Source organism: Aquila chrysaetos, chromosome 11 (assembly GCF_900496995.4).
Source record: "Aquila chrysaetos chrysaetos chromosome 11, bAquChr1.4, whole genome shotgun sequence".
Taxonomy (NCBI): Eukaryota; Metazoa; Chordata; class Aves; order Accipitriformes; family Accipitridae; genus Aquila; species Aquila chrysaetos.
Window position 1 is genome coordinate 38,758,297 of NC_044014.1, and position 14,079 is coordinate 38,772,375.

General features: G+C 41.6%; 1 protein-coding gene across 19 annotated transcripts in view; it reads left to right on the forward strand.

The window, feature by feature from the left end:
* The window catches only part of MICU1 (mitochondrial calcium uptake 1), a 108,768-nt gene that overhangs the window by 58,932 nt on the left and 35,757 nt on the right, over positions 1-14,079 (forward strand). For all 19 annotated transcript variants that reach the window (XM_030029841.1, XM_030029840.2, XM_030029842.2 and 16 more), the window contains 2 exons: positions 8,029-8,111; positions 13,191-13,388. In XM_030029841.1, coding sequence (XP_029885701.1) covers positions 8,029-8,111; positions 13,191-13,388 — 281 coding nt within the window. The remainder of the gene's footprint in view (positions 1-8,028; positions 8,112-13,190; positions 13,389-14,079) is intronic.

The following is a 14,079-nucleotide window of genomic DNA, read 5'->3' on the forward strand; positions in this document are numbered from 1 at the left end:
TTTCTGTGAAAATGTATTTTTAAAACAACTAATAAAATAGCATTTAACTGCTTCAGAAAGTCAGCCTTCTATTAAAGGCAGTAAGAGCTGAGTGGCCTTGAGGATGCCCCACGGTTTCTGGTTCTTCAGCCGTTCCCGTGTTTTGGCATAGAGGTAGAAAGATGAGCAAGATACAGGGTAAGCAAAATGCCAATGGGATTTGCCCTGGGTCCTTCAACTGTCATAGGAAAGCAAACACATTGCTTCCCCAACCAAAGAGGTTTTTGCTTTTGGACTTGTAGAACAGGTGGAGGAAGGCGAGAAAGAGCTTTTCCGTCATCAGTGACTGCAATTTCAGAGCAAATGTGGCCTGTTGTCCAGGTGTGCTAATGCCTACTTGATTAGCAGGTACTGAAGGGAGCTGGGCATTAAAAGAATAAGTCAGTGTTGTTCCCGTAATTGGACTGTCGCTGTGTCTGGATTTACTCCTCTTGGAAGGAGAGCTAAATAGCATTGGCTCAAGCCAAAGTAATTACTCTCTTGCCAGGGCTCTTGTAGCAGGCCTGCAGCTCCTTCTCCCATCTCCTGGGGTTTCTTTGTAGAGTGCAATGTGCTGCCATCCCTTATGTGTACTGGCCTGCAAGAGGCCTCTTGCCTAGGATAGAGTCACTTTTTTTTTTTTTTTTTTTTTTTCCCCTCACCCCTGTGTAAGAAATAAACCCCAAGCCATCTAGCTCTGGAAAGTATTTTCTGGCCAGTTATTGAGTGCTGTGCAGGTCCTTGCAATGGAGGTGCCATGGCGTGCTCTCCTGCACTGCTGCATGAAGGCAACATGATTTCCAGGGTCTGTTTGCATTGTGGCTATTTTGAATATGTATTCCTGGCTGACACAAATGTCTTCAGTCTCCTTCCCTGCCATGAGTGAGATCTGTTATCTTACCAGTGGTGTTTTAATCCTGCAAAACAGCACTAAGTGCCATAGGGCTCATTTCTACAAGAAAAGGAGACAGAAGGTTGCTTTGAGTTTATGGGAATATTTTTGTTTGTTCATGTTAATTTTATCTTTACTCTAAACTTTCAAGACCATGGATATACATGGGACATCTCATCCACACTATATGATGCAGGGATGTCTTCAATACCTTTCTGCCAGCCCAGTTGCTGCTTTGTGGGTTTTCCAAGATGTGTCTGAGCAACACAGAGATCCTCTTCCAAGGGATGTCCCAACTTCCAAATGTAAGCCTGGTTGCTTCATGTCAGACCGAGGGCTCTCTGGCTCAGCATCCCACTTCTGCCATGGGCTGGTAGCCATGCTGAAGGACAGAAGGACAGAAATGGGATGGATTTCTCGCAATTGGCAGTTTGAGATCTTCCTAAGCAGAGCTTGACCTCTCCAGTTTGAAAACTGACATTAGGGCGTGGGATGCTCTACCAGCCTCTCCGCCTGCAGTCTTCACTTGGTCTTTCTCTGTTCATCTCTTCATCCCTTGAATTTGCATGGTGTGATGGGCTGATGGATCTCCAACAACCTCCTGTATCACAGAGGACAGTAAATTTGCAGCAGGGAAGGACTACTCTGCGTGCAGCACTTGTTAGTCTGATGAAGAAGTTCCAGAAACTTACTCATGACTATTTCTATAGAACTAGGAAATAGAGTAATTTTGTGTTGCTCAAAGCAATATCACAGAACCTGCAGATGTTTGGGCTGTCCTCTTTCTCCAGGGGTTCCTTGGAGAGCAAAACTTCTAATGGCCTTTGTCTGGAGCTGCCATTTCAACAGCTTGTTTCCACGTCCTTATTTCAGAGAGGCATTTAAGAGGGAATCTTGATTTCCAGCAATGCTCTGTGAGTCATGTGGTAACTGATGAGAAGCTGTTGAAAGGTAAGTCTTGTATGCCGGCTGAGGCGCTGTCACATTCTTTCAAATTTCTCAAACTGAGGCGTACGTTTGTCATTGACGTTAAAACCAAAATACAAAATTTGGTGTCAAAATTACACAGTTGCTTTGGTTCACAAGCTAACAAACGAAATAGAAAAGTGAAACAGCCATATTTTTTCTTTAATTTTTTAAAATTGATTAAATAGAAGAAAGGTTAAAAATGGCATTATCTGGGACATCGCTCCAAGGAAAAGCATACTGCATGCTTGGTGTGAATTTTTGTATCTGAAGGTAGCACACTGTCATGGTACAGCTTTCCAAAGGGAGGATTGGAGCATCCATTCACATGCCAGATCCTTTAGCTCTTCCTGACACATGTGTCCGATCCATGTTTTTCTGTACAACAGGACAGTTTATTTAGGATTTTACCTGTCAACTGTACTAGTTAACCCCTTCTTTGCTTTCTGTTGGGCACCTCTCACTGTCAGTGGTGGCAGTGTGAGCATGTGCAGCTCAGTAACCTTGGAGCTTGGTACTCAAGTAGGGCTTGAAACCATGTGCCTGGGTTCAGGTGTGTGAACCTCCAGTGTGGATTTAGAGTGTGGAGCTAACAAAAACTTCATTTCTCTTGGTCTAGGTTGTTTAGGGCTTTTCTTACTATTAGTAACGGTGGTATTTTTACTTTGCATGGCAGCAGGTTCCTTATGAGCCACTTCCTACCCCTTTCCCCACATGTGGAGCTGCACCGGTGAGCCAGGAGTGACGGTCCAGCCAATGCAATCTGGCTCATGCTGTTAGGAAATAACACCTACCCCAAATGTGTGCTAGTAATAGAAATAAGGTGTACTTCTACCAGGCATGAAAGACCTGTTTCCCACTTGTGAAAGCAGCATTATATTTTAGATTTTAACTGGAATTTGAAAATGAAATGAAAACTTGATTTTCTGGGTGTTAGGCTGCTTTAAAGCTTCAGTCTGTATTTTAGTGGGATTTGTATATTTAGGTTTTAAAATGATGCATTTGTATTATTTCAGAGGTAATTCTGATTCTTCATTGTGGTAAGAAATAGTCCTTAGCTATTTAAAGGTATTTTCCCTTTAGAACCAATGATATTGTGGCTCAGTCTCCATGCTGTGGACTAGGTTATTTTAGCTCTCTGTTATTTACAGTTCTGAGTTAATAAACATTTAAAAAAAAAAAAAAAGTTGGTGGGATTTGGATTCGTTTTCTGAAATAGTGAAATAATTTGATAGGAAAATATCTGCAACGTTAGGACATTTTAATGTTTGAGGTTTTTTTCCCCATATCTATTGCAGCTAGGGCTCAGCCATCTATATTCTATGGATAGTTGTTTCCTTATAAGGCTGTAACTCTGTTCTAAAAAAGAAAAATATTACAGCATTTGGAGATCCATTATGTGAAAGTGTATCATCTAGCTCTTCCCTATTACCGGTGCAGTGGCTTACAATGAACTAGATGCTGGTGCTGGTCTGTGGTCTTGTAAGGGTGAGATCGTCTGTGACCTCAATTCTTTCCTTCAGACAGAAATGTTCCAATTCAAACACATACAGAAAAATTTCTCCACTGTGTGGAGTCAGAATAATGACCATGCTGATTCATGTAACTTAAGGGGTGGGGGGGAGGGGGGGGGAAATCTTGAGGAATAAGGTAAGCTTTTTTTTTTTTTTAATGTTGTGGCCTGAAAAAAGTAAAGAAAAAAAATATTAAAGCTGCAAAGCTTCAAGAGCCATCTCTCTAGATGAAAATCTGTCTCTACCTTAGGAAGACTGTGTTAATTTTGGATCGATTATGAAGATATATTTTTTTCAGCTTCAGAGTACAATGGCCTTTGTACACATATATTTTTCTTAATTTTGGGATAGATGGGGAAGAAGCAGTCATAGGATATTTAACTCCTAATGACTAATTTTTCTTCAAGTAACTCCCCAGCTGAATTCTTGATCTTTTGTTCCATACTGGAGTTGCCTGGGGAGTTACTAGACTTCAGGATGGATATTGAAGTCCTGAGCTGCTTTGTGTTTAAATTCAGACAAAGAAATTTTCAACTACATCTGAAGGGAACAATGTTTCTTTTCCAAAAGTGTGTTCAAAATAGTTTTCCTAAAATGTGGTACCTCTGCTTGAGTTGGATGCTCTACAGACACTTAATTTTTGTGACTGTAGCCATGTACTGTGTGAGTTGCAACAGGAGTCAGAGGGAAAGACTTGTTGAGAGGTATCTCTTCGAGTGTGGAGTATTGAGTTTGGGGGAAAGAGAAAATCAAATGAGCACAAAAATACTAAGATGTGGCCTTTCTCATCAGTGAGCATTTATTGTCTTTCAGAATGCGTTGCTTCTGGTGAGAGTAAATGGCAATAAAGAGCAATTGAGTGCTCCAGATTGGTCTGTTGAATAATTCAAAATAGTTAAAAATTACATAATTGGCTTAAAGATGCCTTATCAGCCCATCTAATGCCTCGGAGGTTCCCTGGGGCTTTATGCTGAATGGGGTGGGTTTTTCAATGTGGTCAATGCTGCTGCTTGTCATCTGTTTGTCTGGTGGAGGTTGCTCATCTTTAATGCTACTGCCTGTGGCTTTTGGTTTTCTTACTACCTTTCTGTTCCCAAATATTTGATTTGAACAAATGAGTCAAGAAAAATGTTAATTGTCCTTTGCACTAACTCCCAGGTTAGTTGAAAAAAAAACTTGGTGTGTAGACCTGGTCAGCTATGGATCTACAGAACAATTTCAACCTGTTCTTTCAAGATATAGGTATATATATCTCAAAGCTAAGAATAAGGTAACTCATGAATTGGTATTGGTGTGGGCTCCAGTACCATGGTTTTATTTGTGTTAATGATTTGGAGGAATCATTAGGAAGTCATTGTATCCTCCTGAACACCTAAAGACTGGAAATAAAGCTAGAAAAGAAACTGCAATTGTCCTGACCAGTTCCTGAGTTGTTGCCCAAGGGAAATTAGTTACAATGAAAAATTCTTGATTCTTAATAATGTCAAAAAGGATGGCAAGGAGATAGCTCACAAAATCAACGAGAGATAGAAATGCAGCAGAGCACTTGGGGAAAAATCCAGAAATGGTTTTCTCTTGTAAAGACAGGCATTGCACCTTATTAAAAGCAAACAGTCCTTTAAATGGTTTTGATAACCATTGCAGGAGGAATATTGCATTCATTTGAGGCATCTTAATTAAGGAGGCAGTGGGGAAATTTAGAGAAGCTGCAGTCCAGAATGGTAAAATTGGGGGGCAGAATAAAAGAGGGGAAAAAAAGAAAGGCTAAGTTTATCTAGGCAAACTGGTGTCTGCTGCCTTTATGGTCTGAAAGTTTCTGAAAGATCGAAGTACAAGAGAAAAAAGTGAAGTGGAGGTTGTACAGGCTGATGTAACCACGAATAACGGGGCAGAGTGAGCAAGGGGGGGTCAGCTGCCGTCAGGATGACTCTTGCCAATAAATCCTGGTCAGAAACATCACGCCCAAGAGGAGAGGCAGAAATAATCTCACTCGGGACCAATAAATTCAGGCTGCCCGGAGATCAGGGACATAGCTCTTAATGAACATTTCTTCCTGAGCAGGAGCGGGATGAGCTAATTGTCTTCGGTGCCCTCTGCTTTCCCTGGCTTGGATTCATGTTTGTTGGATTTAAGTGTCATTACAAGTAATCAGAGTTAGATGCAGATCAGAGGAAGAAATGGGCTGTGTCGCTTATTAGCTAAAGGAATGAAGTAATTAAATTTGCCAATTTAAAGCCACTTTCATCCCCTGTCTTTAAAAAACACTGACCCTGCAGATTTTTGATGTGGAACAGTTCATTTTAATTTTGCAAGTGATGTTCTCCTCTGAGACTTTGATAAACTGCTCTTGAAAATGTGTATTTAGAGAAGGGAAAGGAAGGAAACAGCCTTTGTGAGGGGTAAGTTCAGTATCTTGCTTTCTCTGGTCACCCTGTGTCTGTGCAAATTGGACACAGTGGTATATGTTTCCTTAAAGAAAAGGGGGGGGGGGGGGACACAAACCCCAAACCCCAATTTTTAACAAGGAGTAACAAATTTTCCAATCTCAGAATATACATCATTGTACCCTGGCAGAGAAAATGGGGGAAGAAAGATGAGATGTGTAAATTGCTATTTTTCTAGCATCTTGTAACTAGATTAGTTTTGTACATTCCTCCTTTACCTCATAGAGGAAACAACTCTTTCCATGCAGTGCTAGATTTTGGGGCTAATAAGAAGAAATTGCATCCAGTCTTTCATGCAGTACTTGCAATTAAAGTGAATAAAATTGGATGTCTTATTTAAACATTAAGAGGGTAGTTGGAAGGTGCTTAATATTGTTGCTCTTCAAGGAAATGGGGAATTAATCACTGGAAATGATGGATGGACACAGAGGAGGCTTTTTCTATAAATCCCTTTAATTAGATTGCCGCATTGGAGAGATTATGAAGTTGGTGTTGGGGACAGCTGCTCCCCCTGATTACAGCTCAGCTAACGCAGAATTAATGAGGGACAGCGAGCAAAGGTCTCCTCGTCCCAGCAGGCAGGACAGAGAAGCTGGGTGGAGGCATGGCTTCTGCTGCACCGTTGCATATGGAAGGGAAGGAAGATAACCCACCATGTGCTGCAGGCGATTGCCGTGGTTATAGGAGACACGGCTTATGCACGTGGTGTTTGGAATTTAAAGCGTGAATAATTGGCATGAGGAAATTGGAAATCCAGAGATGATAACAGCAGGACTGTATGTGCTGTATATATCAAGGGGCTAGCGACAGGCTATTCCTGCCGTTGAGTTTAATGTTGTTATACATCTGTTTAAGGCACAAAGTGATTGGAAAAGTGATCTCATTAACATGTTTGCTGAATCTTTTTAGTGATAAAGTGCTACAGTTTATTATAGCAAGGGGAGAACATGATGTAAAAGTCTCCTGGCTTTAAATTGAAGCTGTAACTAATGTACAAAATCCAGTTCAGTTAATTCCATATTAATTTCTTTTTGTCTGAGTGATTCGTCTTTGTGTCCCCCGCTCCTACCCCTGTCTGGGAGATGCCTTAACACAGAAGGGCAGTTGCAGAAACTCATTACTTTTTTAGCATCCGCAAGAAATATTAAAAGTTGATTGCAACAGATGAGGTTAAAGGGGGTGAGCCTCACCAATGATCTACATCCTGCTGCCAGATTTGGGTGGGGAAGAGCCATCTTCAGAACAAAACAAGGGGCTAAGTTTTAATTGATCACTTAAGATGACAACCTAAGCACTAGTTATAGCCTAGAGGATTCCCTAGAAATGCCAGCAAACACCAAAATTCCTGTAGGTGGTATGCAGAGCAAGATAAATTCTCATATATTAGCTTAATTTGGAAAACAAATTGTGGCACTATGTTGTAGCTTTAAACGGTGATGGGTTACAGAGCCCAAAATGGAAACATTGAAATTCTTTGATGGGATGCAGGGGAAAGAGTGTGGTTTTGCTGTGATGGGTGGCTGTGAAGTGATGCTTTTGCAGAGTTCTGGCTAAATAAACCATGACAACATAGACTGAATGCAATGAAAAATAAGGTACCACGCCGTCTTGGGTGCATCTCAGCTGGTGAGCTCCAGCTCGTTTGTTATTTCAATGTTATAACTGGACTGAGACAGAGTTGGTAATGATTTGTTTAAATTTGTACAGTGAGACAAGAGCTGAGTCTGGAAGAGAATTACCCAAAGTCTAGGTCTGCTCCTCACCCACAGCCTGCTTCACAAAGCATGGAGAGTCCTCTGCAGCGCTGGAGGAACGTCCTCTGGCCAAATTGGTATTGTACTGTATGGAGCAGGCTGGAGGTCTTGCTACAGCGTCATTTTCTGCTGATTGTCATTACACATATCAGATAGTGTCTTGATTTTGTGCTTTTTCCACCTGTAAATGGAATAAATTTTGTTCAAGAAACATCTCCTCCTCCCAACCTCCTTGCTGAGACCTTTGGTAAAAGGAGCACTATGAAGCTCATAGGTAGAGGTTCCCAAGACCTGCATTTTCTTATTAAAATTGCAAGAATTATGGATAATTGCTTTTGGATACAATCTTTCTGAACTTGTGCCTTTTTTTGTTGAGCTTTAGTATCTTCATTAACTGGTCTTTGTTTTTTATCACTTTTTTTTTTTTTCTTTTAATGTAGCTCCCCAGAGGAATTTTGAAATCGCCTTTAAGATGTTTGATCTGAATGGTGATGGCGAGGTGGACATGGAAGAGTTTGAGCAGGCAAGTTGAATGACAGGTTGACTTCTTAATGCTATGGCATCTTAGTCATAAGTGCAGCACTCCTCTATGATGTTATTGTGATTTATATTTGTGGTTAGTGCTGGTTTATGTCTTTTCCTTCTGTGCTCTGCCATGTTGCCTCAGTGCCTGCTTGTTTGGGTTTTTTTTGTGTTTTTTTTTTTTAACTGGATATTTCAAGACATAATTTTTCATTCAACCCAGACAACCGTAAGTATAAACTCTGATTTCCTGTGACTTTGTCACTGAGGTGTCTTTACAAGATGTCACCTCCAAAGTAGATAAGGAATTTTTTTTACTGTACTGATGTCATAGGATTTTGATCCTGTTTTCTTCCACACCTTTCACTGCATTCCTTAATTTTGTTTGTCTTCAGAGAATAACCAGGGTGAGTCTGCTTAGAAGAATTTAGCCACTTATTTCAATGTAATGTAAAAACATGTTTGACAGCGTATTTTCATTTAGTTTCTTTCCCCTCCTTCTTACAAGGTTTTATCAACAGGGAGTTTGATGCAGGCTTTTTAATGAGCTTCACCTACATGTCTAATACTGGTGAGGTCTTCCTGTAAGCTACAGTTTATGATTGTGTTAGAGTGAAAATAGATTGAAGAGTCAAGGTGTCAGTGGGGAAAAGATCTGACCTCCCCAGGCAGAAGTGTGTGGTTTTCTTGTCTATGTAGAAAACAGCCTTAAGGCTTTGGAAACTCATAAACATCCTGAAGTCGCTGTATATTAGCTAAGCTCCATGTGTGTGCTACTCGTGAAAGGAAAAGTAAATGTGTTTGCAAAAAAGGGAACTGACTGGTTGGATGAGTTGTCACCATCTCTGTTATCAAAGAACAAGGTAGAGGAGATAGACCACTAATCTACCTAATATTCATGTGGCCCCTGGCACTTCTGTGACCCCATATCCCTCAGGGCTGTCCGTGTAATGGGCAAGTGGAAGCTGCTGCTTCTGGGCAAAGGAAATGAGACTCTCTGGTTAAACAAATAACCTGCCCTTGCGGGTTTTTTTTATGCTGGAGGACATCTGTATTTGGAGAAGGTGAAAAGCTGTGTACTGACATCTGAGAACAAAGCAGCCCTGAATAATCTGGTTACAAATTCTTACTCATCGGCTGATTGAATGACTAGTTAACTTCAGAAGAGTCTCTGAGAGGTCATGCTTGGGACACTTACTATAAATGGGAAGAACTAGTGACAAAGCAGGTCTGTTAAATTAATCCCGCCCCCCCACCCCCTCTTCTAATCTTTTGCTGTCATCCTTCTTAAGTTATTACCTGTAGGTATGATGTTGTTGTTATGAGTTTTCTCCAGAGCTGTGTAATATATCTGGTTAACTGTACGTTTTTAGATGCAGACTTTGGACTATGAGTGGACTGGAGTATGTTTATCTCCAATAGGATATCCCTTCATGTGACAGCTTGTAATGTAAACCCAGGAGTTTGTTCATTTTCCTTTGAGTGGAAATTTGAATACACAGTTGTGTCCAGGTTATTGTGCTGTTTGGCACTGCGTCCCTACAAACTACTGATTTAGCTATGAAAAATTCTGAGTTTCCTATTTTCCCAAGTAAAAAATACTGTTCTTCCTTCTATTTGCATAGTGCATGAATACAGCACTCCACTGCAGCTATCTGATAATATTTAACAATTCAAAAGGTGTTTAACAGTAGTTACTAATGTTCTAGAATGAAATCAACTATGGAGATAAATGAATTTAAGAGAAGTGGAGAATGGTTAACCACCTACTAAAAATGCAGCGATGCTGAGGTATTAACGCAGGTGTCGTGTTTGGCTTTTTTATTAGCCATGTAAAGTAAGAAAGAATGTTTCATGAGGATGAATGTTTCAGAAGCACTATGAAGATGGAGGTACAAAATTGAATTAAATGATCTCAAATCATCCGGTAAGCAAAGGGAAGTTTTATGTGCGTTAAGTCATATAAAAATCCTTAGGAAAGGGAACATATTTTTGTTAAGCTTGTTACATGCGTCACTGCCTCTATGTAAAGGAATAAAATTCCTGGTTAGTATCAGAATGTTTTGGTGAAGACTGATCTTCCAGAGCTTTCAAGTCAGAGGATGAAGGAGCTGTTTTGGAAAGTGAGAAGAAACTGGCAATATCTTCGTAGATATCACTGTAACTGATTTGCTGCACTTCCCAAACAGAACTAAAGCAAACACATAGCTTCAGTGGGAGGCACATATATAACATTATACACATATATAATATAACACAAAGAATAATTTATATGATAAATAATCTTTTTCACTCCTTATGGAAATGCCTCAGTAAGAGCATGAAGGATGGCAGGGTTTTCAGATCTGTCCTTTAAACACCTAACCTGGCAGGGACAGCTGGAGCTGGCCCTTCCAGGGGATTATGCCACTAGAGGTGGCATCAGTTTAAAAGAGCAACATCGTTTTGGGGAGAATGGGAAGAAAAAGAAGGGCAAGAAAAGGCTCCTCGCAGAAGCATTGTACCGTCCCTGCTGGCTGTGAGCACGTGGGAAAGAATTTCATACTCCTTTTTCTGATGTCATCCTTGGAGATAGCTAACAGCAGGTCTCTCTTCTCATTAATGTCTGAAAAACCTTAAGAGTATTCATCAAGAAAGAAAATTACTTGCAGTAATTTAGCTAATATGCAAGTAAGTTGGAGGCTTTAACTACCTATAAGAAAATACTGAATTTCTTCAGGCCTCACTGAAGAGCCTCAGTTTTTTTTTCTAGTTGATGCATATGGTTAGTGAATAGTGCTGAATAGTTTGGTGCCTGCATCAGTATCATCTTCAACTTTTCATCCTTCAGCATGTAAATTGTTAGTTTACTCTTCTATTTTTAATTAAAAAATTGGATGAAAAGTAGTAAACTTGTAGGCAGTGTTAGTTTTTGATTTCTCTTCAAACTATTAACTATTTTCATTGATTCCCCCCCCCCCCCCCACTCCCCCCCCCCGTCTGGTGCAAAAGATAAAACGGATCACAAACACTTAGGCTTTAATAGGTACAAAGACAGTGAAGCATCTCTGTGCTTCAAGGATGCTTGTATGATTGATGAGCCATGGGGGAGGACAGCACTGGTTGGGCTGGAGGACAACTTCTTGCAGTGGTTGCCTGCCTTTCTGGTTATTAGAAGGATTACTCAAAATAGGGACCAGCCGAATAAATTTTGGTTCCAGTGCCCACAGATGGATTTTCAAACTGTCCGACACTTGTTATAGATGGGGAGAGAAAAAGAGGGGCGTAGGATGCTGTATAAATCACACCCGGGAAAAGATGCTCTATCAAACAGTCTGCAGTGTGGTAAATACTCGCTTCTGCAGAAACAGGGGCAATTTTCCAAGCTGGTCATAAACTGCATTGCTTCAGACAGTTTATAAATATTTGTCTCCAAAATGTGTATGCAGAGCTCGCAGTTAAAGTGGAGCACAAAGCAAAATAAGGAGTTGCTATTTACAGTGCAAAAATCCTTCCTCGCATCACAGTGCATACTTTAAAAAAAAAAATAAAGCAGCCCTAAACCCTTTTTTCTGTATTTTTTTCCTCTGACTTGACTTGATCTTCTTTGTAGTGGAAGAATAGCCAATAGTCAGTGGTTTGGAGGCAGTGTTTCAAGTGAGGTGAGCCTGGCGGCAATATGTGGCATTCTCCAGAGTTTCCCCTTTGGGGTTGTTCCAGCCCTTGTTCTCTTGTTAGGAAAAAATTGAACACCCCATATACCACGATAACGAGGTTCTGGCATCCTTTTGACAGCTGGAGCTCTTGGCAGCTGTTTTCCTTCCTTCCTTCCAACTTTTGTCAGCAAGAAGAAGAGGCTGAAGGCAAAGCAGCAGTGTTTGCTGGAGCTTTGGGAAGCCTGTGCTGTTGAAGCTGAGTGCCGGGCAGCACATCGGGTGGCTTCCCCCTCCCCCCCCTTTCTCACACTCATTATCCTTAATATGAATCCTCTGCCTTGTTGGAAGAGATTGGCTATTATGCAAAGAGTAACACTGGCTTCTCATATCACTGCAATAGTCATCCAGATGGGCAAGTGCTGGGAAGGGGTAGCGGGATATTTGGGGATGGAGAGAGAAGGGGAGTGTGCATTTGGCTTGGCTGCCCCCTTAAATTAGCCACGGGACCCTTAAAATAACAAACTGTTGGATTTTTCAGGCTGTCGCATCCTTCAAGTTCAACCTTTTGCCATATCGTAGAGGATAGGGAAGTTGTCCTGCATGTCCTTGCCCTGTCCCTTTGAGAAGGTACAGGGTGCTGCTGAGAGCTCAGGGAAGGATGATGCTGTTTGCCTGCGTGGTTTGTTAAAAGCATTGCTGTTATAATATGTGCTTTCACACTTGGCTGTCTTCATGCAAATACCCTGGTCTGCTGGTAACTCAGACGCTTCTGCATTACTTGTTATTCTGCTGGTGCTGCCGCTGGGGTTGTATTTGGGCTGATGCAGCTTGTGGGACTTTTGGAGAGCCCTTTGCTCTGGGAGGGTCAGCCCCTGCCTGCAGCTCAGCTTGCCGTACACCCCCAGTCAGAGGAGCTTCCTGCCATGGAAGAGAGCAGCAGGCAGCAAGGAGAGGGTGCTCTTGGGTGGAAAAACCCTGGGTTTGTGCACAAGGGGAAAGGAGATGCGATGGGAGCTAACTGGGGTTGGTGTGAGCTAACATGGATGTGCAGTAAAGTAGGAGTGCAAGCTCCAAAATGTGTGCAGGCTTTTTTCTTCCCCGCAGTTGCCTCAGCTTTCTCTCCTCCTGCAACTTTGCTGGGAACGAGCTGCTCTCTGCTGACCATGCGTAGGATCAGCGTTAGAATGCTTATCTGCAAACGGGGTGAATTGTTTCTTAAAATTAATTTCAAGCATTTCATACTCTTCTTTCTTTAAAGAGGACTGAAAAAAACAAAGCCTAAGTTCAGCCAAATTTTTGAATTGTCATGTCTTTTAAGAATTATTTCAGACAAAAAAAAATAACAGAGGATGACATGGCTGAGCTTGGAGTACCTCGTACTGATACTTGACTAGTCTAAGTCCCAGTGGTGTTTTTGATGCTAACATCCTCCCTCTTACTTTTAGGTCCAGAGCATCATTCGTTCCCAAACCAGCATGGGCATGCGCCACAGAGACCGGTCTACAACGGGGAACACCCTGAAAACTGGCTTCAACTCTGCGCTGACAACATACTTCTTTGGGGCAGATCTGAAGGGGAAGCTGACCATCTCCAACTTCCTCGACTTCCAGCGCAAACTGCAGCACGATATTCTGAAGCTTGAGGTTTGGGTTATTTTTACATATGGGGAGGGCAGCGCAGCACAGACTGTGCTGCATGACGTGGCTTCTGAAGGAAGAGCAAGAGTGTGGGAAGGGTTCAGAGGCAATTACTACAGCTGTGGCTCGTAGCACTCACGAATCAAACATGTTGTTAAATTTCTGATGAGCATTTTGGTGCCTGTGGCACTCCCCAGGAACATATCCAGCCTTTTTCAGTAGCTGCTCTTGTGGAGTTGCAGTAGCAGCCAGCATGTCCCGGGTGTGTGTCCCTCCACCAGGTGCTTGCCTTGCTGTTGCTTTGGCACTGCCAGTGGAGGTGATGGAGATGCTTTAGAAAAAAACAAAAAACAATAGAGTTTGTGAGTGGTCTGTTGCTACCTTACTAAGGAAGGTTTGTCTCGGTCCTAATGAGTGAGGTGTGCCCTGAAGGACCAGGGTTTATAACGTTCCCAAAACTCTTCCGTCTCTCTGCTTCTGTCCTCTCCTTGTTTGCTTCACTATTCTGAATATTTCTGCTATGTAAGTGTTCAAGCCTTGTTTGAATCCTGCTAAATAGGTGCTCTCTGTTACGTGACCTCCATTATTTACTCCTGGATTGATATGCTTTATAAGAAATGTTGTCCACCTCTTCTGAGTTTATTATCTTTCAATTGAATTGAAGGTCTCCTTTTTTCTTTGCTATTACCATGAGTTA